Raw genomic sequence first — 25,017 nt, 5'->3', positions numbered from 1 at the left:
AAGGATGAAGCCCTTTCATCTCCAAGTATTTTTTTTAATTGAAGTATAGTTGATTTACAATGTTGTGTTAATTACTGCTGTACCACAAAGTGATTCAGTTATATGTGTCTAGCTATCTATACATATATGTGTACATCTCCAAGTGTTTTGACATCTCCAAGTGTGTTGTGACTTAGCCACTAGGAGCCGTGCCTGGCCAGCCTGTGGGCCTTGCAGGCATTGCCCTCTGTTCCTGCTTTACTCTCCACAGACGGGAGCCTGGCTAATCAGAAAACTCCCTCAGAAGGTAAACAGTGAGTAGAGTGTACATATGGTGGAAAACAAATGGCTCTTGGTACCATGTTATGGAAATTATCTCACTCAGGTAGATAAAGGAGCAGGGTGAGCCCAGGTGGCACTGTTGAATCCCCTCCTTACACGGCCCATTCGTGACGTGTGTGCCAGCCTCTCTGAGAAAACTCCATCCCTACACTCAGTGCTCTCAGAACTGGACTGGCCCCCTGCTGAGTGGCGCTCTGTGTCAACTCTGCACCCCACCATGTCCGTGACCGCCTGCCAGGGCTTGGGGTTTGTGATTTCACTGCTTGGGGTTGCGGGCATCATTGCCGCCACCTGCATGGACCAGTGGAGCACCCAGGATCTGTACAACAACCCGGTGACAGCTGTATTCAACTACCAAGGGCTGTGGCGCTCCTGTGTCCGAGAGAGCTCTGGGTTCACCGAGTGCCGGGGCTACTTCACCCTGCTGGGGCTGCCAGGTAAGGGCTGGTACCTGGCAGGATGTGGGGGAAGACAGAGGTGGACAGGAGACAGTGGCCTCTGTCTGGCGCACCACAGAAGGACCACGGGAGAGGGAGAAGCAAAAGCCTCCACCACCAAGGTAGGAAAAGGAGTGCAGGAAACTTAGGGAGAGGAGCTTCCTAGAGCTGGTAGGGCTCCTGTATCCCTAACTGGATGGTACCCAGTTCTCCCCATTGGGCACATTTTTAAATAACTCCTATGCAAGCAATAGCATTGTCTCAATCACCAACAGGAAGAGGACTCAGGAGGCCCAGATCATAGCCACTTCCTTCCTTTAGCCCTAGAGATCTCCCCTCCCTGAGTTGGGGACTGTGAATCTCCTGAACGGAGTTCCATCTCCAGCCCCCCCTGTGCCTGGTCCCAGCTTCCAGGGGACACCTCAGCATGTAGCAGCAACAGAAAGGGAGCAGAGGAAAGGGACAGAGAAAAAGAACTGGGTGCTGCATTTCTCAGGGACAGAGGCGCCAGATGCGCCCCTTCTCTGAGTCTCCCGACCTCCAGAACATATTGGTCACATGGAACCAGCTTCAGGGCACTCTCTGCACAGAGGACCCTTGTAGAAAGTGCACTCCACTGTGCAGGGCAAAGGGGTGTGGGTGTGATGTCCAGACTGGCATATTAGCCACACAAGGATTTGTTTTCAAGGATTTGTAGATGGGTCATGTTAACTTGAAGAAATTCAAGTCTCAAGAGTAGAGAATGTTAAAAGTATCTTTCACTCAGGTAACAGAGTAAGACAATGAATACACGTGTCATTTTTATTTCTTAGTTCTTTTTTCCTTCCATAAATATACATCAAAGTCTGGAGAGAGGCATTTCCTAAGGTGGACACAGTAAAGAGGGTCAGAAATAGAACTAGGGCTTCTCCTGCAGGAATTCCCCATTTGGCTGCAGGGTCAAGACTTAGACCCACACAGAAGGTAAGAGGTAAAGACTCAGTGACGCAGTGACTCAGTCTTTTATACATTCCACACTTATGGATGGAGAGCTCACTACAACCTCAGGATTCTGTGGGCCTGGCGCCCCCCCCCCCCAAAAATGTGAAAGTGCACTGCGGGCTGGGTATGACAAGGTGACAAGGAAGGAGGACAGAAGGCCGGTGCTGCAGTAGATGAGATGAAGATGACCTGCTCAGGAAGAGACCCACCGAGAAGGAAATCCCACAAGTGACCCTTGAAAGGTAGTTAAGAGTTAGAGGGGCAGCATCCCAGGAGGAAAAACAGCATGGGAAAAGGCATGGGGGTGCTTCCACCCAAGTCTGACTTGGGAGAAAATGAAGGAATGACCTTGGCTGGAGAAGAGGGTTTTTACGGAGATGATGATGAAGAGCATCGAATGCCAAGCTAAGAGATGAAGGGCCTGTGTACAAACAGGAGAATGTGAACCAGATCCATGGGTGACCAGCTGCCAATTCAGTGAGGTCTCCCTCCACCAGGGACTGGAGGAAGGCGAGCCACTCCCACATCCCTATGTCCTGCTGACCCCTCCCAAGCTTCGGGGCTAACCATCTGCCCTAGGGATTCTCACTCACCTCAAATGCAAAACGCCCCAAATCTCTCAGAGGTCTGGTCCATGGACCTGTGTCCATGCAGAGCTAGAGGCCACGAAGGAGAGAGTCAGCCTGAGGCTGACCTCTCGTGCACAGAGCACCCACGTGACATCTGAGGAGTCATACGGCTTCACAAAGGGCAAATAACTATGGCAGACCTGGCACTAGCACTTGAGCCAACAACTGCCTTGCAATATTTTGTGTAATCTCCACAAGCCACCCTGTGAACTTGGTGCTATCGCTACCACCTTTTTAGAAACAAGGAAGCTGAACTGGGGTAACTTGCCCAAAGTCACATGCAAATGGAGCCAGGGCTCAGACCTGCCTGCACCTAAGCCCCAGCTCGCAGCCCTAACTGGGAGCCCCAAGGCTCTCAGACACAAAGCAGGAATCCCCAGTGCAAAGGCACCTTTCCTACCCTCCCCTCTTGCCTAAGATTGGGGCTGCAATCCTGGACTAGCAACAGCTGTCAACAACCCCGGTACTTATTTTGCAGGTTAAGAGAGGGAGACTTAGAAGGGCAAAGTGACTTGCCCACGTGCACAGAGCTAACACTGAGCCAGACTGAAACTGCTCTAGGGCCTTCTCTTAGAAATTTTTTGTGTGTTCATATGTGAAGATCCTGCAACTAGATAGTTCAGAGAAGGATTTTTCAAAGAGAATTTTGTAGGAATTGCTTTTAAAAGAAAGAAATTCTTGCAGCCCCTCAATGTTGATTTCAATTATATTCATTTTAGTGTCACTTTAATATAAACACGTATAACAATAGATTTAAATTCCTAATGCATATAAATCTTATACAAGGACCAAAGCCACACTTGCAAATGTAATGTAAATACCACTAAAACACTAATAAACACAAATGTCATCTGGTGTTAGGGATATTGTTGGTTTTCGTTTGGAGTTTAACAAGACAGAGACAGCCTCAAGTCCGATTTTGTATTTCACCTCTGTCAATGTTTTGACTTTAGTATTATTAATGCAGATTCTCTATTCACGTGGGTTTGTTTTACAAAATGGTATTAATAAATTCGAGGTACTCACATGTTACACTTAGGCACCACCCCATCAGAGAATCATCCTCTTGAGTCTGTAGTGATGAGGCATCTGTGACTTGCTGCTTTTTGCAATGGTCTTGTTCATTTGAGGTGAGGTTGGGATGTGGAACTACTGAACGTGGCTCTAAGGCTATCAACCCAATTATTTCTGGAATTGGGGTGGAATAGTTCTCTGCTGTGTATTTACCACCACTAACTGTTGCAATCGGGTTTATGCAAAGACAGGACAGAATATTGACCACCAGGGCACAGGTGTCTGAGCTCATGGTGCCAGTGCCACAAGGTAGGGAGAAATTCCCCTGACTCCATTTCTAGTTGAGCTGGAATGAACCCTTTGTTCAAGTAGCAGCTGAGGCTATCACTTCACTGACCCCTGATATAAACATGATCATAAACACCAAAATGAACCCGAACCGTAAGTGGCTAGCCTGAGGATCTGGAACATACTTGTTTTAACTTCCTTTCCGTTGCCATTGAAATGTAAGCACAGAATATTTTAATTTCCATGGAGAAGCTACATACTCCCAAGAATGCAAACACAGATACTCAGGCTCAGAGGGAAGAAATCAGGCACAGCCAAACCCTCCAGAGAAATCTGAGCCATAGGACTGGCAGCCAACCTTCCTAGACAAAGTCTTTTCACCAGAACCATCACTGGCAGCCACCCTGTCCTAGGCTGGCCGGGTTTGGACAAGGTCTCCTCTTGGCAGGGATAAGGAAAGAAAGGCAAAGCCTTTGGTCCCCCTACACAGGCAGAAATAATAGGAAATAAACAATAACACAAAATAAATATGTTAATTAATTAAAATTTTAAATTAAAAGAATTTTTTTTTAAATTTTAAAACGCAGTAACACAGAAATCGTGGCGCTAGAAAGAACGTTTATTTGTTCAACAAACATTTATTGAGCACCTACTATGTCCCAAGTTGTCTGCACATGAGGAACATAGATATCAAAAGGCTCACAAATCTAGAAAGAGAGACAGAGGATGAACAAACCATTGCAATGCAAGGTTTCTCAACCTTGGCACTACTGACAGTTTAGGCCATGTAATTCTTTCTTGTAGGGTACTGTTCTGTACATTATAGGCTATTTAGCAGCATCCTTGGCCTCCATCCACTAGATGGGAGTAGCAGCACCTCTCCCTCCCCAGTTGTGACAACAAAGATGTCTCCAGACATTGCCATGTATCCCCTGGGGCAAAAGCAGCCCCAGTTAAGAATCACTGCAATAAAGCATAGTCAGCAGACATGACGGAAGGGACTTCCTAAAGGAACTGACAGCTGAGCTGAGTTACTAACAAGAAGTATGAGTTACCCAGGAAGATAAAGAGGTAAAGAATTTTCCAGAAAGAGAGGAACATCATTGGAAAAGACACAGTGGCATGAGAGAGTGTAGTGTATTAAGAGAATTAAAATAACTTAGACCTCCTTGTGAGGCAACACAATACAATATGTGTTAAACACTTAGGAATAATATCTTTAAATATTAGGCAAGGATCGCTTCTCGGCCTTTTGGCTAAGATCAAGTGTAAATATTAGGCAAGGACAAAGATGAAAAAAGAGGTTTACTAAGAAAATTTTAAATGTCAATTAAATGGAAATATATACTACAGATTCCTAGATAGGAATATTATAAAGATGTGAATTTGTTCCTAATTAATGTATAATAATAAATAATATAATTAATTAATTACAAAATAATAAAATGTATTAAGACCTTACTCTGTGCTAGGCATTGGCTCAAGAAATTAGCATATGTTCATTTATATTTTAAATATAATTTACATGGTTGTATAAATTTACATAAATTACCTTACACTTAACTTTAATTTTCACAACACTATGAGGTAAGTAGTGGTATTACCTCCATTTTATAGATAAGGAAACTGAAGCACAAAAAGGCTGTAGAATTTGCCCAGTGACACTGTAGTAGTAAATGGCAGGTGAGAATTCAAACCCAGGAAGAATTTCTGCAGAGCGTAAGCTTGTGTGGATAATATTACAAGAATTCTAATCAAAATGCTAGTAAGAGTTTTCCTTTGGGAACTTGACAAAGTGGTTATCTATAAGAAGAAAGTAGATGAAATTAACTTTTAAATGTTTTTTTAAGAATAATACAAAAGTAAAGCGCTAACTCGGCCAGATATTCAACCAAATTCTAAAGCTGTGATAATTAAAAGGGTGCTTCGGCCCAAAGATGGACAGAAGGTCAATGGAACAAAGTCTAAAATTAGAAAGACATATACGTGAATTTAATATAGATAGAGGAGGTTTTACAAAGCATGGGGAGAGGGAAGGTTATTCAGTAAGTGCTGTAAAAATTATTGATTAACTTTTTTTGAGGGAAAAAAAGAATCATAGACTACAAACCAAAATAGATTCCAGATTAATTAAATGTAAAGATACATAAAATACTTTTAAACTTTCTATAATTCTAATATCATTTCTAAATGGAAATTAAATTCCTAAGCATAGAAAAGAACAGTCATTTTACTACATCATTCAACAGATTTTTATTAAGCACGTATTATTATGCACCATGTACTGTGAACTTATAAATGGAACATATAAATAAAATATAAATGGAATACGCTGTATTTTTTCTAGAACCATGAAAAACACTAAAAAGGAAATAATCGATGTGAAAAGATCTTTTTAGTAATCATAGCAATATATTAAGATCCTTAACAAATAAATAATTCATATAAATTGGTAGAAAAATGCTAAAATTCCAGCAAATAAATGAGGAAGAAGTACAAACTGACAACTCAAGAAAAGGGAAAAACAAAGGCTCCATAAATATTTGTTTAAAAACTATAGTTTCAAACTCATTAGTAATCAAAGTAATGCAAATCAAAACAAGTGATCGTGTATAACTTACCAAATTCACAGTGTAGGTAAGGGTACAATGAGGCAAGATCTTTCAAATACTGCTGCTAGGAATAAAATTCATAGAAAAAAAACATCTGCTTCTACATAAGAAAGATTTTTTAAAACCTCACACCCTTTGACATCTTAATTCCTCTCTTAGGAATCTGTCCTAAAAGAGTAATCAGAAATGCTAGCAAAGAGTTATGTGAAAAATGTTCATCATAACATTGTTTTTCATACAAAAAAAAAAAAAAAAACTGGGGAAGGGATATAATCTAACTATATAAGAAGAGATGCTGTTTTAGTGAATAGTAGTACTTCTATTAATGGGATATTAATATACTAAATTAAATATATTAAACAATGTATGTGATCAAGTGAAAAGCACAAAACATTAAATCGTATAATCTCTTAATCATGTAAAAATATATACAGAGAATGGATTAAAAAGAAAGTATGCCAGATATTTTGTCTAGGATTTAAAACTGTAAGATTTTTTAAAATTTTCCCTACTTCTAAATTTTCTATTTTGAGCACCAAAAGGTAGAGTCAGGAATTAAGAATATAAAGTGTGTTAACAGTTTAAAAGAAAAAAATCAATAGATGTATCAATCATTTGTCTTGCTAATAATACTAATTTTACTCCTCCTATATTCCTAGCTATGATATTTTATATTGCTATTTGACCACCATTTTGCCTAATTGCCATAGATGGTGTTATATTAATATTCCTAAAATGAGATAAAGAAAAGGTAGGGGAAATGTTTTCTCCAATGTCAGTAAAATAATACAAGCTCCTGGAAATTTACAACCTGAAATGCCACCACCAGAACCAAATTTAAAGTTGAATATAGGGACGATTCCCCCTAAGAAGTCAGCAAAAATTTTTGCTCTATTTTAAAGGTGATTAAACAAAGTTGTAACAACCTCATTATTGTTAAACACATACCGTGAATTATTACCATTATTATTATATACTATTATAATCAGACCACAAACTATCACTATCATTAGAGATACATTTAATATATTTTAACAAAGCCTGTTGCCATGAACAAGAAAGCCAGATGTTCCTCTGCGGACCCCCATTCACTCTTTGGCAGTGACAGCTAAAGCAGTGGTCCACTCATTTTGGAGCACAGAAAACTCACCAGGAAGTGAAAAATCCCATCTTTCACATGTTTTAAAACATGTTAGTACTTATTTCATATTTTAAAAAGCGTATAGACTTAGAATTTCTCTCTACTCGTTCAGTATTCTGCCTAGGTAGAGGGAACTTTAGTTTATCCTTTAAACTTAACTTTTCCTTCCTCCAAAAACATAAAGCCACTGTCGCCATTTCAAGCAAGAAAGAAAGCTTAATTCCTTATTACCTGAATAACTTTGTTTTTTCTGTCCTGAAATTTTGCATAAAAACATTTGCATAGGAGAGTGGGTGGGGAAACCTCCATGAATCAGAATAGATAACTATAACAACTTTTTCGTTTTAATGTTTCCATTTTCAATCTACTGTTCTGGTGGTATTGTAGTCAATGTGTGGGGAGGGGGTAGACAGATGTCATAAAATGAACAACTGGAAACCAAACTCTTACAGATCTCTTTGTGGATAAAAAGCCTGCCTCTTAGTTGAAAAAAGAATAAAATGAGCTCTGTCCACAGACACAGTGGCAGAATCATTCCTGACTTACTCCAACATTTTCCAGTTGAATCGGTCGATCCCTGTCCACAAGCAGAGAACAGTCACTTCTTCTAGCTGCCTTCTACCCACATTTCAGACTTGGCCTTGTAGCTCAGTTCAGGGATACAGAGCCATGACTTGACTTTAGTCATGTAACTCTTGCCTGCTCTCGTCTTCTGGGTTTCCTGACTCATTCTTTTTCCTCTACAAACACTGATCACAGAACCTAAAGCAAGGTGTGGGGTTGAGGGGAGCATTGCCTCCATTCAAATCAGAGGGGAGACCTTGCATATTTGCTTTCTGTGTTTACTGGGAATAAAGCCGTGGGAGTGGTGGCTGGGTGCACCCAAGATAACATTGAAATGTCCAGATGCACAGGCCTGTTTCCGGGAGAACCTGTCTGCAGGCTAGAGATTGGGGCATGGGTGTGTGGGGCTGTGTATCAGGGCCCTGACATCCAGATTTGGGGAAAGTCTCGTTAAAGTGTGTCTGAATTCGGAGGCCAGACACACACCACCTACGGGAAGCAGCAGGTCCATCAGTTCCCTAACATAATTCTAAAATCAAATTATGTAGACAAAACGCCATGGCTGATCTCCAGCCAAGTCTCTCTTTTGTGTGACTATATAATCCTGATATTTTGACCAACTGTCGTGAAAACAGCTTTTGCAAAATGTAGAAGGTGACAGTGTGTGAGACCTGAATGGGCTCTGAAGTGTTCTAGTTTAATCTGTCCATGTTACAGATGAAAAAACTGTGACCCACAGAGGTTGAGCCATTGTTCCAAATCACGCAGCACACGGCGTGTTAGGGACAGTGTCAGGAGCAGACGCTAGGCCTCTCAGTAACCAGGTCAGGGTCTCTGGCCCAGCCTGCCCTGTGCCCTCCTTCTGGCCTTTGTGGAACTTCCATGTCTGCATGCCACGTGGTCTTCACGTGGTTCTTGCAACAGGAGTGAAAGGGTGAGATGGCCGTCAATACAATGCCCTGCTTCTCATCCCAGTTCCAATATCAGTGGACTGAGAGCCTATCTCTAGGATTTGGCTTCCTGTTCTCAAAAGAGGGGACAACTCTGCCTGCCTCTGTCACTCCATATGGAAACAGAGAAGGAGCCCCAGATTGGAAGTTGAGATGGGAGCTCCACCTTTGTCATCTTTAAAGTAGCTGTGGGGGCTTTCCCTGGTGGTGCAGTGGTTGAGAGTCCGCCTGCCGATGCAGGGGACACGGGTTCGTGCCCCGATCCGGGAAGATCCCACATGCCGTGGAGCGGCTGGGCCTGTGAGCCATGGCTGCTGAGCCTGCGCGTCCAGAGCCTGTGCTTCGCAACGGGAGAGGCCACAACAGTGAGAGGCCCGCGTACCGCAAAAAAAAAAAAAAAAAAAAGTAGCTGTGGCTCAAGGCACTTGGGCAAGTTTCTTAACCTGTTTGTAGGTCGCTTGACTCACAGCCCCCCCCAAAAAATATGGGTGGGAAATAATAATACCTGCCCTACCCATTTCTGTAAGATCAAAATGGAACTGTCAGTGAAACGTGGTTTTAGTCGTGAGGAGAAAATGTTAACATCTGGTGTAAGAGGAGATTCCTGGAGCCTTTTTTTTTTTAAGTGAGGTCAGGCGAAGTGGTTTCCTGTGATGAGCAGAGCCTAAAGGAAGGGCTTTTTTTTTTTTGGTGGTGGTGCGGGGGGTGGCGGGGGGGGGGGGGCGGTCTCAGCTGCGCTTCTTCCCCAGAGGGTGGCGCCCTCTGGGCAGAGCCCGAGCCAGGATGGGGCGGGGGTCCACTCAGACTGCCTCGCCCTCAAACCAGCTGGGCCTGCGCGGTGCAGCGGGACAAGTGCCTCTTGGGGCTGCTTCCCTAACAAATGAAAAAATAATGCCCTTGAACCAAGAGTGAAACTGAACTATCTAAGGAAAACACTGTGAGCAAACACTAAGGGCTGAGGGAAACCATCTAATCAGAGCAGCTCCCCGGGAGCACAGCAGGACGAAGGACGCAGCTGGGTGGGAGGACGGTGACCCAGGCCATGTCCACCACCACATGTCAAGTGGTGGGCTTCCTGCTGTCCATGCTGGGCCTGGCCGGCTGCATCACTGCCACGGTGATGGACATGTGGAGCACCCAGGACCTGTACGACAACCCTGTCACCGCCGTGTTCCAGTACGAAGGGCTCTGGCGCAGCTGCGTGCAGCAGAGCTCCGGCTTCACCCAGTGCCGGCCCTACTTCACCATCCTGGGCCTGCCAGGTAGGCGAGGGCACAGGTGAGGCAGGGAAGGGCCTGCTTCTCTCACCGCAGCCAGGAGGGACTGGTGAGATGCGCGCAGGGCATGACCCTCGCAGCACGGGCTCCGGATCGGAGGTGTGAATAAGAGGAGAAGTTGACCCGGTGTCAAAGAGGGCTATAGTCGTAGCGGTGAATATCAGAAACTTCGTACTCAGGTCAAAGGAATTGCTAGTAAGGAAGCAGGTCTTGAAAAGAATGGGTCTATCATGAGGACAAGCTCATGGTACTAGAATAGACAATGTTTCTCAAGGAGAAAAGTAATCGTGTGCATGTATGTGCATTGCTCTTGCCTGCACACACATGGGAGTAGGTAGGATGGTGAATATTTTCTTCCAGTCCAAAAAGTTTATGGGGAGCTAATATCATTTCATTATCAATTCAATTAATTTTTCCTTTGAAAAGCTGGAGTTCTCTGTAGGTGCCAGAAAGTATACATTGCCATTAAACTATAAATATCTTTTCTCTGCATTTGTGTTGAGAGGTTCTGGTCTGCACTCCTAAAAAACAATGCATGTCAAAATATAATTATAGAACTGTAATGATATTATAATAATTTCAGAATATAAATATAATTATAAATGTGACATCTTTTCACCCCTGAAGATAAAATCCGCTAAATCCCTGTTTCTCATACAGATAATTATTTCAAATAGGAATCATAGGAACTTTGCATTCTAGATATTATGGAAGCTCTACTTGCATTTGTTTTTTAAAGCAAAAAGAAGTAAAAGGTCAGGCTAATCAGTGGCCCAGATGTGAGTTTGGTGAGGAAAGGAAAACAGGGCTGGGTTTTGTCTCTCTGAAACGAACACTTTGTGGACAGGTAGATGGGAATAAGTTTGCACAAAACGGTTAGGAGCCTGTGAAGCCCTTGAAATTGAATTGTAAAGAGCAATTCAATTAATTCATCTCCATGTGTAGAAAGAAATAGAAGGTGGGTGGCAGAGTGGAAGAATTGGGGTATTGACTCCATTTTTAGAAGCCACTTGTGTTGCAGGACAGACCCATCCCTGACTGAGACCTGCTTAGAGAATCAAGGGTGGTAGAACCTGGCCGGAGGGAAGGAAACCCTGGAGGAGGGATGATGCTATAGCGTGAGGGCAAAGGTCAGAAGGGAGGAGATGTGAGACCGTGGATTGTTGAGTTGCTAGCTAATTTTAACTATTAAATGAAAAAATAAGATTGACCTTACGTTGAAAATTAAGGCATGACATTCCATGACTTCAGCTCGTTAACCCAGGGCCCCATCACCTGTTATCAATCTCTTGCTCATTCTGTATTTTTCTACACATGGGGCTCCCGAATATCCCCACTCCCCTAAATGGCCAGACCCCATCGCTGCCACTCTCATGGTCTTTCCTGTTCTATCGAGGGATCCCATCCTCCCTGAGCCCTCCCAGAACCTCTCCTCATCTCCCCATCTCTCTGCAGAACAAGATCCCCTCCCTCCCTCCCTCCCGCCCAAGGCCGACCTCTCCACCCCGGCTCTGAAGGCCCCACGCCCTCCTGTCTGGCCATCACCGCTGCTCAGCCCCTCTCCTTTCTGCCTCTTTCATCTTCCCTCCTCTCTTATGCTTATATCCTCCTTTACTGGAAAACCTTCTCTTGATTCGGATCATTGTCAGTTTCTGTCTCTCCCCGGCTCACTGACAATCAGATTAAAAGACTCAATTTTTCTACCACCCCTCACTCTTAACCTCTGGTTTCTATCCTTCATCTCTTTAGAGTGTTTTCTGCTTTGATTGTGGCAGAAGGTCGGGCAGAATCTTCCAGTCACCAACTTCCAGTTCTCACCTCTCATCTCCCTGGATATTTCAAGACCTAACCAGCTTCCATGGTTCCCCACTCCCAGCTTAATTAGGTGCAGACATGACAGCCTGACACCCACACCCTCCTGCATTGCTCACCTCCCTTCCCTGACCCATCTCTTACCAGCCCTTTGCCCACAGCCTAAGGTTTTCCCTGTCCATTGACTATGCCTTGGGCTTGGTCCTGGATACCCATTGCCCCTACTGCCCAAATGTCCCCCCTCTTACACCCCAACTGCAACCTGCACAAATCTTCCCATATGTGAGGTCCAGCTCAATACCATCTCCTCCCTGAAGCCCCCTCACATCCCCAAATGAAAAAGGATCCCACAGATCTCTGTACCACTCCCGACAACTGCTCACAAATCTGAAACTCTGAAAAGCTCCAGGCAGCCTTCACAGAGGGGGACCCCAGCCCTGCCGGTCTGCATCGGGGAAACAGGATCCCACCAAAATCCAGGAAAGACATTTCTTGGGACTGAGTTTGTGGGAGAGGAGATACTTTAAATCGTTGATCATGTATGGCCTTGGAGAACAGCGTGGATTTAAGAATAGCCAGTCCTCAAGGCAGCAGGAGTGACTACAGTGTCAACTGGCATCCTGAAATATTGTGAATAAAAGGAGATCTTCCCCCCTACCTTGGTCCAGGCCTTTCTCTTCCTCCTCTTCCCAAGTCTTCTTCCATTCCTGCCCTTCACACTCTCTCACCCATGGCTTTCAAATTCTCAACTATATTTTATCACCATGTGAGAGGATTCAGGTTTGTACACGGTTAACACAAATCAAAGCCATGTCAGATTGGAGAGAGATAACTGCTTTTTTTCAAATTGTTTTATTGTTTTAAATTAATTTTTATACAATTTTTAAAGCTTACTTTCCAGTTACAGTTATTACCAAATGTTGGTTACATTCCCCGTGTTGTTCAATACATCCCTGTAGCCTAGATTACACCCGATAGTTTGTATCTCCCACTCCCACACCCCTATATTGCCCCTCCCCCGCTCCCCACTGGTAACCACTAGTTTGTTCTCTATGGAGAGATAACTTCTTTTTAGGGAAGGGGAAGAAACTAAAACTTACTGAGGCTGGCTTAGTTCCATGCTGGGGCCAAGCAGCATCTGATCCTCATACTTCTTTGCAAGAAATATCTCTATCCCACTTCAGAGTTGAGGAGACTTGGCTTCCGTGAGGTTAAAAGACTTGCCTAATGACACTCACCTGGTATCATGAAGTCTGCAGGTTTTCATGAGATACCCAGGACCTCCATATCAGTTCCCTGGGATCTCTAGAGAATCAAAGCCTTCCCACCTTGTTCTGAAGGGCTTTCCCTCTGAGGTCTGGCCTGAGACTTCCTTCCTCTGGGATCCCCTCCTTTGGGCTCCTCCACCAGCCATTCCTGCCTTCAATCTGAAGCCAAGCTGTGCCTGAAGATATGGGTCCTCCCCCTCCCACCCCAACAAAGGCCCCATTTCCAGTCTTTGGCACTTTGTGACTTGCGGTCTCATCAGCCCCACCCACACCCCCTAGCCAGCTTAGTGATGTCAGCCACTGGGAACTCTTTCCTCTCAACTCCCCATTCTGAGCACCTCCTCCTAAGCCCTCTTGAGGGCTGTTTTCCCAGATTATTCCTTGCAATTTTATGTCACTGAACAATTAAATGAAAATCCCTAGGGATCAAGGCAAAACATTAACATTTCTTTAGAAGTTTCCCCAGGAGAGGCTAAGGTACAGCCAGGATTGGGAACCACGCCTTGCCTGTCAGTTCATAGCTACTTTGGGGGAATAAGATATATTGCAACGGTGGGGGGTGGGGGGCGGAAACTGAGTTCCCATTTTTCTGTTTGCTTCTGTCAGCCCTGAATCCTGCCCACCTTTCAGGTCTGATAATACGTCTTTGTTCATTGGAAAGAATGCTGTAGTCACACCTTTGGTGCAGGGAATCAGTCTATAGAACCCGTTGACTCACCTGTTATCAGCTGATAAGCCTATGCCCCTTGCTCAGAATATCAAATAAGAGACAGAGAGGCTAAAAGAGAAATCTTACCTCCTTTGGAAGCAGTTCCTCTGGTGACTCATCCATGGAGACGGATTAGTATTCCAGGTGGTAGAATCTTCCAGATGGAAAGGAAGTTCAGGTCACCACCATGCATCCCCATGGTCATTACTAGACATAGGGGGGTTCCAGCAATGAGTAGTGAAGAACATTTCCCCTCGCTTCCTGACAGCTGCCCCCATCACAGCTCCCACCCTCAGAAGAACACCCACAAGGGGTCTCCAGAGCAAGGAAGATCTTTGTTCATCCATCCAGGTCCAGAGTTATGGCTCTGACAGTGGCCACGCAAGATTTAAGACAGTGTGTCTTTGCCCAACCACAGGCTAAAAGAAAGTGGTAATCTAACCCTAACCCTAGAAGGAGATTCTAAAAACTAAAAAGGAGCTCAGGGTCAGGGTGGACCCCTGGTTCAAAGCAGGTACCAGTGTTCATCAGAAATCCAGAGATCAAGAGAGAGCAGTAAAGAATGAGGTCTTGTCATGCATACCTGACCCAGCAAAGGCAAGAGGGCATCTGAGAGCCTGAGGCAAAGGCTGTCTTTGCAAAGGCAAAGACAGGCTGGCTACGGCTTCGGTACCCAAAGAATCCTGTGGCACACACAGCAGCAGCTGCTCTCCACATCAGGCAAGCCCGGTGCTTTCACCTCCCACCAGCTGGCATCACCATCCCTTCTAATCCAGCAATGTCAGGGAAGACCACATACTTCAGCCACAGCCATAGCACATACATGGTATGTTTTCAGGAACAAATAGTAGAACCACTCAGTTAAAGAGATTCAATGACCCCATCCTTGCCAACAGTCCAGGATGAGTAAAATTTTGCATAGAATGAGGAAGGGATATTTTTTATCCTACTTGGTTAATATTGTTTATTTGGCTGGTTGATTGGTTGATTGGTTGGTTGGTTGGTTGGTTGGGTTTTAGTTGTTTTAACCAGATGCCTTGCCAGGTGCTTCTCAAAAGGGATAGAAGATTTTGTTCTCTGAATGGCTTAGGGCTTAAAATATCAGAACAAGAGCAGTTTTTAAAACCTTTAACAGGTTCCTGAGTAGATTTGAAGTTCATAAGAGGCCCATGAGGACAAGACGGAAGGAAAGTCAAAGTCCCTTCCTCCTCTCATAGGTCCAGTTTTCTGGTAGCAACATGCAAAAATAGAAGAGCCCTGAGGGTATTTCCTGAAGTCTGGGGCTGCCCCACAAATGTCCTCTCCACAGCTGTCCTGAATCACAGCCTTAGAGTTTAATTGTGTGTATGAAAGAGAGCTAGAACCACACGATGAGTGACTGTCAGAAAGGGGTTCTATTATGATTTCTTAGCCAAGGTACTCCCAAGGTGGAAAGAAATTTGAGGTTCAGGATTTCCAGTGAAAATATAATCTTTCCAGGTTGTAAGCTGCTTGAAGACAGAGATTATTTCTCATGAAATTTTATTCTTCCTACAGCATCTGGCAAAGGGCTTTGCAGAGAATTTGAGCTTAAGAATACATGATGGATGAATGAATGAATGAATTCATGGATGAGCGCATGAATCTGTTAATGTTTGACTATGAAAGGATACCAACATGTGCTGGATGAATACACAAAGGTATAAATAAATACACAAGTAGATGTCACATGCCTGCACTTGTTAATGAGGGAATGGATGAGGTATTTGTTCCCAGTATGTGTGGGGTCAACAAAGCCATTGGGCAAGGCTTTGGAAAACAGAGGTGACACACTAGAGTCCTCTTATATTAAGGAGTGGATCCAGAGGCCACTCTTAAGCCCTCGTGAGTTCTTTTCACCTTAGTGGGGCCACCGTGGCTCTAGCATCAGGAAACTGCAAGCCCAAGACGCTAATGTTCATCAATTCTTCTAGGAATGAATGGTCAGATCCTGGAAGATTGGTCCACACCGTACACCAACACATCTACCCCCAGAATATAGTGGTTAATAGGCCCAAGACTGATGATGGATGCTTATAGAAATCTCTTCCCAGCAGGGAAGCAAAGTTAAAAGCAGAAGTTTCTTTAGGGAGAAGAGAATCAGAATTAAGTGAATGGAAGTCAATGGCACAGAACTAGAGTAGCTGGTTACCATTGTCTCACTACCTGATGAGAAAGTTGCCGGGGCCTCCATTCCTCAGACACTGCAGAAGGCTCTTTAATGAACTGATCTACCTCTCCTGTTTTCAATATCTTTCATTGATTTCCAATTCTTCCATCATGACAAATTGCTTTATGATACACACATTAGAGTGAATAAGCAGGCAGCTCCCCTGATATCGGCCATATTTGAGATGACATCTTCCCTAAGAGACTGGAGAGAATTCCTCCCAGGGCTCCCTTGTCTTGAGAGTCACATTTATAAATAATCTCCTGGGACAGGCAATTCCCTGAGATGACTTTTGGAGAATATTCCTTTATACATTCTTAGCATCCATTTCAGAGGATGACATTTTATGGTCTAGTCTCCAAGTCTGAAGGATACATTCTGTTAGGAGCTTACAGATCCCTATACCTTGCTGGCAGCCAGAACTCTACCTGTTTTTCCAAGATAAAGTACCTCAGAGCAACGTATTGTGATGGGAAAATAACCATTTTGAAACAGTTCCAGGTTTGACCCCCAGCTCTGCCTTTCCCTTGCTATGTGTCTTTGGGCAGTTATTTAACCTCTGAGTCTCAATTTCTTCAATCATAAAATAGAGATAATAATACTACCTACATTGCAAGGGAGTTTTTATATGGATTCAATCTCTTAACGTTGAAAAGTCCCTAATAGCTTTCAATTAAAAGTAGAAGTTGGCGGGCTTCCCTGGTGGCGCAGTGGTTGAGAGTCTGCCTGCCGATGCAGGGGATACGGGTTTGAGCCCCGGTCTGGGAAGATCCCACATGCCGCGGAGCGGCTGGGCCCGTGAGCCATGGCCGCTGAGCCTGCGCGTCTGGAGCCTGTGCTCTGCAATGGGAGAGGCCACAACAGTGAGAGGCCCGCGTACCAGAAAATAAAAGTAGCAGTTGGCTATGACAACTAGAATAGGACAGAGCTCTCTGCTTTGCTTCACATGGTTCTTCAGTTCTGCTCTACCAGAACTACCCACACTAGTGGCCTTTCCCTCTGGAAGACACAAAAACTAATTTATCTTCCTTTTGTAAAATTAATTATGCTTGTGGTGGACATGTTTAATGACTTTCTTTCCCCACTTTGGCATAAGCTCCGTGAAGGCAGAGACCATATCCGACCTGTTACTCACGGTCATCCCCATGCCTAGGCATGCAGGCTCAGTAAAAAACTGTTGGGATGAGTCACTGCACCTTAAGGACGCACTAGAAACCTCTTTGGAAATATCTGGAGGGGAGGCCACTGCAGGCGAGTCCCAGCAGGATGTACAGCTTCCATTGATTCCTGGAAAGGGAACTGCTGATAAACTGTGGTTGTGCTGAAGGGCCTGAGATTGATATAATCGTCAAACCTACAGCTCACCATGACCTTAGTAGTCCCTTTGGGAAGAGGCAACAATACAGTGCCCCTGGTATACCACCTAGTGACCTTGCTTCATTACAGGCTGTAAGTGAGTATTGAGCTTTCTGGAAGTGGACACAACCCTATGAAGCACTGAGTTCCTATGGAAAGACTAGAGAAGAAAGCTGTTTGGGTTAGAAGTCAAAGCAACACAGTTTTACTATAAGCTCTATCAATAATTTTTAATGGCACCTCAGTCAAGCCATTTCCCCCTTCTTGGACCCCAGGTTATCAGGCTTTCAAATGAGGACATGAAGTAGCTAAATTCCCTTGGCCCTCCCAGCTCCAACAGTTCATAATTTTCTCATTCTATAGACTCCTGCGTGCATGTCTTTCATCCATCAGGGGAGTGTAAGCAATGGTTTTGTGTTTTTCACAATTTCATATCCCCTGAGGATGATAAGGTTCACAGTTTATGGACTCGCCTTTTCTCAGCCGTCTTGTGCTGGTTGGCTGTAGTCGTTTCGTTGTATTACACCAGAGCCTACTCAATCACGTGGAGGTGGTCTTACTTGTCTGCTTGTGTCTTGCCCCTCGCCCCGCAGCCATGCTGCAGGCAGTGCGAGCCCTGATGATTGTGGGCATCGTCCTGAGCATCATTGGCCTCCTGGTGTCCATCTTCGCCCTCAAGTGCATCCGCATCGGCAGCATGGATGACTCTGCCAAAGCCAAAATGACACTTACCTCCGGGATCATGTTCATCATCTCAGGTAAACAAGGAGCCTGGGGTTCCCTCTCTCACATGCGCATCCAGGAATGTCAAAGCAAAATCATTCTGGCAGAGGACAGGGCTTCTCCCTAGTGAGCATGGTTTGAACACGGATCAGAGCTTTACGCGCTGGGATTCAAGATCTGAGATTAAGGCTCACCTACACTCTGCAGAATTATCGTGAGTGCTGGTGTCCCTCTTAGCTGCCACCCTCGCCTCATTATGAGAGATTCTCAACTCTAGGTAGACATGTGACTCAATCCCTAAAGGCATTATTTTGGTGAGACTTTAGAAAATGATTTTAAGGGAAAAGCCCTTGACATCATCAAAGAACCAGGCCCAAAATATTTGTACTACTGACCCCTGGTCCCAAGATGGAAAATCTCTTTCTGCGCACGTACAAATCCTTCCTCAGCTGGAGAGATAAAAGAGTGTAGGCACCTAGCACAGGGTCTGACTCACAGTGGGAATTCAATAATCGATGCTTGGATTGACCATCCTGTTATAGGAATAGCATATTCTGCAGCCTGCTCCTCTAAACTCGTTTAAACATACATTGCCTCACAAACAATGTGATCCATTTAAAGCTGACTCCAGAGTTTTCTTTTTCTTGCCCACAGGTCTCTGTGCAATCGCTGGAGTGTCTGTATTTGCCAACATGCTGGTGACTAACTTCTGGATGTCCACAGCTAACATGTACACCAGCATGGGTGGGATGGTGCAGACCGTCCAGACCAGGTAACCCCCTAATCTAGTCTCAGTATTCCGTGGTGAACATTGTTGTAAAAATCCGATTAAACACGTATGCCTAATGTGACTGTCAGCGCCTGAAATAGCAAAAATTTATCAGAGGCAACCATGCCATATCATAAATCAACAATGATCTGTAAATTCATAAGCTTCATTTCAGTGAAATATCCTTGGCGATATGACTTGAGGCTGATCTGACATTTGCATTGAAATACAGCGACAGTTCACAGTATTTATCTACCACTCTTACACAGGCCCCATTGTGGTGGCAATGAAACAGGCACTGCTAACCCAAGCCTGTAAATGAGCGTCACCCCCACGTCTCCAGTCCATGACGGGAACCCAGCTAGGGACAGGGCAAAGCTGGAATCGAAATGAGGGAGGTGCGGTACAGATGAGAAAAGTAATGTTTCTTCCTTGTACGGCTGCTCTTTCTCTCATTCATTCATTCATTCATTCTACAAATGTATCGAACATACAGGCACTCTTCTGAGGTCTGGGGATAACGACAAGGTCCTCGTTCTCACGGAGGTCACGGTCTAGTGGAGGGAGATGAAACCTCACTGTAATTTGGTATCGGAAGCAGAGTAGAACTTTTCAAAGATGGAAGAGCAATTCCAATACCTATATTCATTTAGCCACTTCAAAGGGATGTATTTCATAGCAAGAAGCAGCAGTAAATTCCTGAAGGAGAAAGATCTTGTTCTGGGAGAGCAATGTAAATATTATACCTAAGTGACCCGTCATCTCTGGAGTGGATACACTTGGTATTTCTCTAGCAGCACCATCATGGGAGACAGATGAGCGTGAGCACGTGATAAATCCATTACTCTCTGGCTCCCTGGAACTCCACTCGCCACCCATGTTCCTGCTTTATTTCAAGAACAGGAAAAAATGTGATCCCCATAAGCTGCCCTCATCCTCCTTTACCGTCCCCTCATGGTCTCTTGACTACAAGGGTTACTTAGAAGCATGTTGATCAACTCGTCCTGGTTTTCCTGGGATTTTCCCAGTTTTAGCACTGATAGTCCCAGATCCTGGGAAACTTCTCTGTCACAGGCATATCAGGATGGTTGGTCACCCTATTTTGAAGAGCTCGCCTTGGCCGCAGTATCTGGGTGCCTGGTGTCACTGCCCCTGCCTGAGGAGTCACCCACCCGCCTGGCACCCAGCACTAATGTCCGCCATCACTCTCTTACACCGTCTCCTTAGAACATTCCCGTGTCCCTTGGGCAGGCAACTTCAGAGATTTTGTTCTCAGACAATCCTGTTTTGATGTAATTGAGTCCCATTGGAGGCAACCCTCCAAGGGGAAGGGCACCAGCCTTGGTGGACTGGAATTCAGTGTGGACTGGAACAGAAGCACCATGAGGGTGGGGTCTGTGTCCGTTTTGTTCATCCCTTTGTCCCAGTGCCTGGCAGTGCCAGGCACATAGTAGGAGCTCAATAAATACTTGTTGAACAAATGAGTAAAGAAATGAATGAAAGAATGACTGGTCTCTTCACATTAGGTCTTTCTAAACTTAATGCTCCTACCGGCATGGATGGTTACCAGGGTTACTTGAGTTAGAGATTTATCCACAGTAAGAACCCAAGAGACCAAAATTCCTTCTGAAATAATAACTTGAGACTGGTTCCCTAATCTCTCAAACTTCTCTTACCAAACCTTCAAGACACTTCCCTTTGCCAATAGGGAGGGAGGGGGATTTCCTGAGATGTTTCTCTGAAATTAGAAGTTTACAATTAATTCTATGCCTGAGTGATGCTAGGGGCCTAAGAATCCCACAGCTTTTTTGCTGAGTAGCTTTAGTCCCAATTCTATTCTCCAGGACACCTGATTCAGTTGACTGCGACCCAAAGGGCTGTGTTCAGGAGCAGGCTGGGATAGATGTAGAATCCAGAAGTGGGGACAGAGAGGATGGGCATGGCCAGGTTCACTGGGTAGAGCCCGGGGAGTTGAGTCAACCACATTCACAGCCACCGTCTCCCCACCCAGGTACACCTTCGGTGCGGCTCTGTTTGTCGGCTGGGTCGCTGGAGGCCTCACGCTAATTGGGGGCGTGCTGATGTGCATCACGTGCCGGGGCCTGACGCCCGAGGAAACCAAGTGAGTCTCCCCGTCCCAATGCAATCCGATGTTTTATCCGAGTCCATTTTAACATATCATTTGCAGGCAGAATGATCAGTATAGGTACACGGAAGAACTCTACTGACAAGAGGGTCATGAACCTTATCTTTTACGAAGAGACCTAAAGAACAGAACAGGCCTATTTCAGCCTGAGCAGATTTAGAAATGATGCTATTGAAGGAAAAACCCAGCCCTCCAGGATTCCCCCCCCTGCACCCGACTCCAGTATTCTGTAACTCAATGGTCCTCAGCTGGGAGCAATTTTACCCACCTCCCAGCACCTCCCCCCCCCCCCCCGCCCTGGTCCCCAGGAGATATTGGGCAACATCTGAAGACTCTTGATGGTTACAGCTTTGGGGTGGAAGGGTTGGGTGATCCTGGAATCTGGTGCTAAATATCCTACAGAGCACAGGACAGGCCCCTACAGCAAAGAAGTATCCGTTCCAAAATGTTAGTAGCACTGCCGCTGAGAATGCCTGTTGTGCCTCTGTAACTGGGCCTGGGGTTGGGAGACCTGGATCCCAGTCAGGTTCTCCTGTTCACCAGCCCCGTGACCTCTAGCCAGTCATTTGCCCTCTCTGAGCCTCTGTTACCTCATCCACATACTAAGCAGATTAGGGGAGATGGGTTGCATGTAAATACCTCCCAGCTCACAAATTCTGTGATTCTTTGGCATGACCATGTTCACCTGGACATCATTTCTGGTTCCGCTTCATCTTAACTGATGAACAGAGGGAACTCACTAGTCACTAACCCCCCAGCTCTAATACAAAGCAAGAAATTCTGCTCTACCACAGAGGCTGAAAAGCCAGTGTCCCAAAGCCCAGGGAAGCAACTGTCTCAGTTTGCCGAGGACTAAGGGTTTCCTGGGACACTGGACTTTCAGTGCTAAAAGTCAGACATCCTAGGGAAAATGAGTAGTTTGTCCTCCTACCAAATACATCTATGATCATAGAATATTTATTTGCTTTCAGCTACAAAGCCGTCTCTTATCACGCCTCGGGCCACAATGTTGCCTACAGGCCTGGAGGCTTCAAAGCCAGCACTGTCTTTGAGTCCAACACCAAAAACAAGAAGATATACGATGGGGGTGCCCGCACAGAAGATGAGGGACAATCTCATCCTTCCAAGTACGACTACGTGTAGCCCTCCAAGACACCTCGGCAGGAGCAGAAGAAATCCCCCAACTAGAGCTCACCCCAAAACAAGGACATTTTACCTTGATTTCCCATTGCTTTTGACTCACAGTTGGAAGTTAGAAAGCCTTGGTTTCACCTGTGGTGAGGCCAGATGGTCTTGGACACCGGCCTCTGTCTCTAAATGTTCATCACAAAACAGCTGAGTTAGCAGATGTGCCTTAGAGGCTATAGCCCACATTTTCCAATCCTCCGATCCTTTTCCAATCCATTTTCCAATCTTTCCAATCCTTCCAATCCTTTTCTTTTTTTTAACATAACCTTTTTAATCTGATGATAGAATGTGGTTTGAATTCCTATCCATCACTTAGATAATTTAGGCAGACTCTCCCTCCTCCTTCTAGCCAATGGCCCATTGATGATCTATTTCCCAACTCATCCCCCAGAACAATCATGAAAGGAAAAAAAGACTCAATCAAAAGACATCATTTTCTGCTATTCGATTTTTGCCCCTTGCCCCCACCCCCGCCCTAACTTGGCTACTAATAACACTGATTGAAGGAAAGTTAGTAGGGAAAAATATTTATCGTATCTGCAGCTCATTATCTGAGTTTTCTTACACTATGATCTTGAACATTACTGGGACCAAAGTGATTTCAGTTTGACGAAACCAACCTTTTCCACTTCTGCTAACATCTGCTAATTCTAGCTGGACTCCCCACTGCAGGTCCTCTTTCTGCCGCAGGCCAGAAACTGTCCTCAGAGGAATGAGAAAAGAATTTTTTTCTTTTTTCTTTTTTTTTTTTTTGGTAATCTAAATACATTTGGTATTCTAAATATACTTAGAATAAATAATGTATTAGTGAAATGATACACTGTCTCTGTGAATCAGCCTCACTGCTGCACATGAATAGAAGAAAATGAAAAAAATAATTGCTCTGATGTTGTATTGTACTTTGTAAAATCACATTTAAGTCCAAATTTCATGAAATGCTCACTGATCCTATTTCTTTCCCTTGGAGGTCTCCTGGGCTCTGATTATAGATGATAGAATCAGTATAATCCATGTAAAAACCAAATAATGGAACACAGCAGGTCCTAGGAAGTGAGTTGAAACTGGTTCTTTTTTTAAAAAGTGATGAGCCTGAATGTAATATTTCCAAGTGACAAGTGTCCACACTTCCATGGCTGCAGGCCACTAAGAGTTGAGGATAGCACTTACTTGGCACTGTGGTCAGCTTTGTGACACTGAAAGTTGGTCCCTTCACTAAATTCATCTTGAGTGGTTGGACCGTTGGATGTTCGAGAACTCTCTGCAGCCACACGCCTTCCTTGTGTGCATCACTACTGCCAAAAGCCTAACCTCCTTCTTCCAGGCCACCAGAATCCCATCCCAGCACGAGAGCCAGAATAGGCCCCCCCCAGGAAACTGAGGTAAGGCCAATCTCTCAAAACTACCTACTCAGGGAACAGCGCTGGCACTGGGGGAATCTGACCATTGGGTTATTCTTTGGAGGAAAAAAGTCCTCAGGCCAATAGTGCATATGAAAGTGGCCTCCAAGGAGATGGGTGAATATTCATAGGGGTCTTCAGGCTGTAAAGACTACGTGGGGGGGGGCGGGGGCGGGGACCAGATCATGGCCCATTAAACAGAGAGGACTTGTGTTCACCAAGAATCCAAAGAGTAAACCCAGAGACACTTCTCAATGAGACAGCAATGGTTTTAGGCCAAACCACATAAGAGCGCTCATGAAAATCATTGTCTAAGATGGGGTAAAGGATGAACAGATAAAATCAGGATGGACCTGGAGATTATCATACTAAGTGAAATAAGTCAGAGAGAGAAAGACAAATATCATATGATGTCGCTTATATGCAGAATCTAAACTATGATACAAATGAACTTATTTACAAAACAGAAACAGACTCACAGACTTAGAGAATGGTCACCTTATGGTGACCATTGGGGAAGGGTAAGAGGGAGGGACAGATTGGAAGTTTGGGATTGACATGCACACACTGCTATGTTTAAAATACATAACCAACAAGGACCTAGTGTAAAAAAAAAAATTAAAATTAAAAAAAAGTCAGCAAGTGCATGCGCACACACGCACACACACACACACACACACACACACACACAAAGTGGAGGTTGGGAGAGAGAAAGCTGAGCAATGTAGGACATGGAGATTGTTCAGGGTTCTCAGGGTTTGAGTGGAAGGCCATGAACACAGTGAACTCTCCCCCGCACCACCACCAAGTCCCTAGTCAGGTCTGAGGCCCTGAGGTGTGGCTCAGCTGGGCTTTTAATTAGCACATTCTCTATCCAACACTTAATTGTTTGAAAGCCTCCATGTAGTTAGATTGCGCTTTGTAAATTTTTTTTGTTGCTACTCTGTCTTATTGTACATGCACTGAGTATTGACCTCCATGTTTTGTTACTTAAATATTAAAGATACTGTTTTCTCACATTCGAACAGCTTCTGCTCTTTTTTCCTTAGCTTCAGAATGTGGAGGTGGGAGTCTCAGCACCTCAAAGCCGAGTGCATCTCCCTGGGGTGTTTCTGTTTGCAGAATCTCTGTCTTCTCAGCAGCAGCCTGGCTGCCTGGAGGCCAGCCAGGTCTGATCCAGTCCAGTTAGCAGTTTCTGCAACTTGGGAAGCCTGAATAAAAAGGGATTCCCAGAGCTGCCGGGCATG

At 44.7% G+C, this 25,017-nt stretch overlaps 1 protein-coding gene across 2 annotated transcripts; it reads left to right on the top strand.

The window, feature by feature from the left end:
- Positions 1-538: 538 nt before the first annotated feature.
- Positions 539-22,563, top strand: CLDN18 (claudin 18). 2 transcript variants are annotated; one of them, XM_004278950.1, is made up of 5 exons: positions 539-758; positions 18,141-18,305; positions 18,925-19,042; positions 21,051-21,161; positions 22,157-22,328. In XM_004278950.1, exons 1-5 carry the CDS (start codon positions 539-541, stop codon positions 22,326-22,328), a joined length of 786 nt encoding a protein of 261 aa, XP_004278998.1. The 2 variants fall into 2 exon arrangements, with proteins under 2 accessions (XP_004278998.1, XP_004278997.1); XM_004278949.3 differs by lacking the exon at positions 539-758 and adding an exon at positions 9,941-10,199 and having other exon boundaries at positions 22,157-22,563.
- Positions 22,564-25,017: the final 2,454 nt, after the last annotated feature.

Source organism: Orcinus orca, chromosome 5, assembly GCF_937001465.1.
Source record: "Orcinus orca chromosome 5, mOrcOrc1.1, whole genome shotgun sequence".
Lineage (NCBI taxonomy): Eukaryota > Metazoa > Chordata > Mammalia > Artiodactyla > Delphinidae > Orcinus > Orcinus orca.
The sequence above is the reverse complement of the archived record's forward strand: the minus strand, read 5'-3'. Positions and strand labels throughout refer to the sequence as shown.

What these genes read in the sequence shown, in the direction of transcription:
- CLDN18 (XM_004278949.3), top strand. Translation starts at nt 9,980, where the DNA reads ATGTCCACCACCACATGTCAAGTGGTGGGCTTCCTGCTGTCCATGCTG. An exon ending in CACCATCCTGGGCCTGCCAG is followed by an intron (nt 10,200 to 18,140) that starts GTAGGCGAGGGC and finishes CTCGCCCCGCAG; the next exon opens with CCATGCTGCAGGCAGTGCGA. An exon ending in CTGACGCCCGAGGAAACCAA is followed by an intron (nt 21,162 to 22,156) that starts GTGAGTCTCCCC and finishes ATTTGCTTTCAG; the next exon opens with CTACAAAGCCGTCTCTTATC.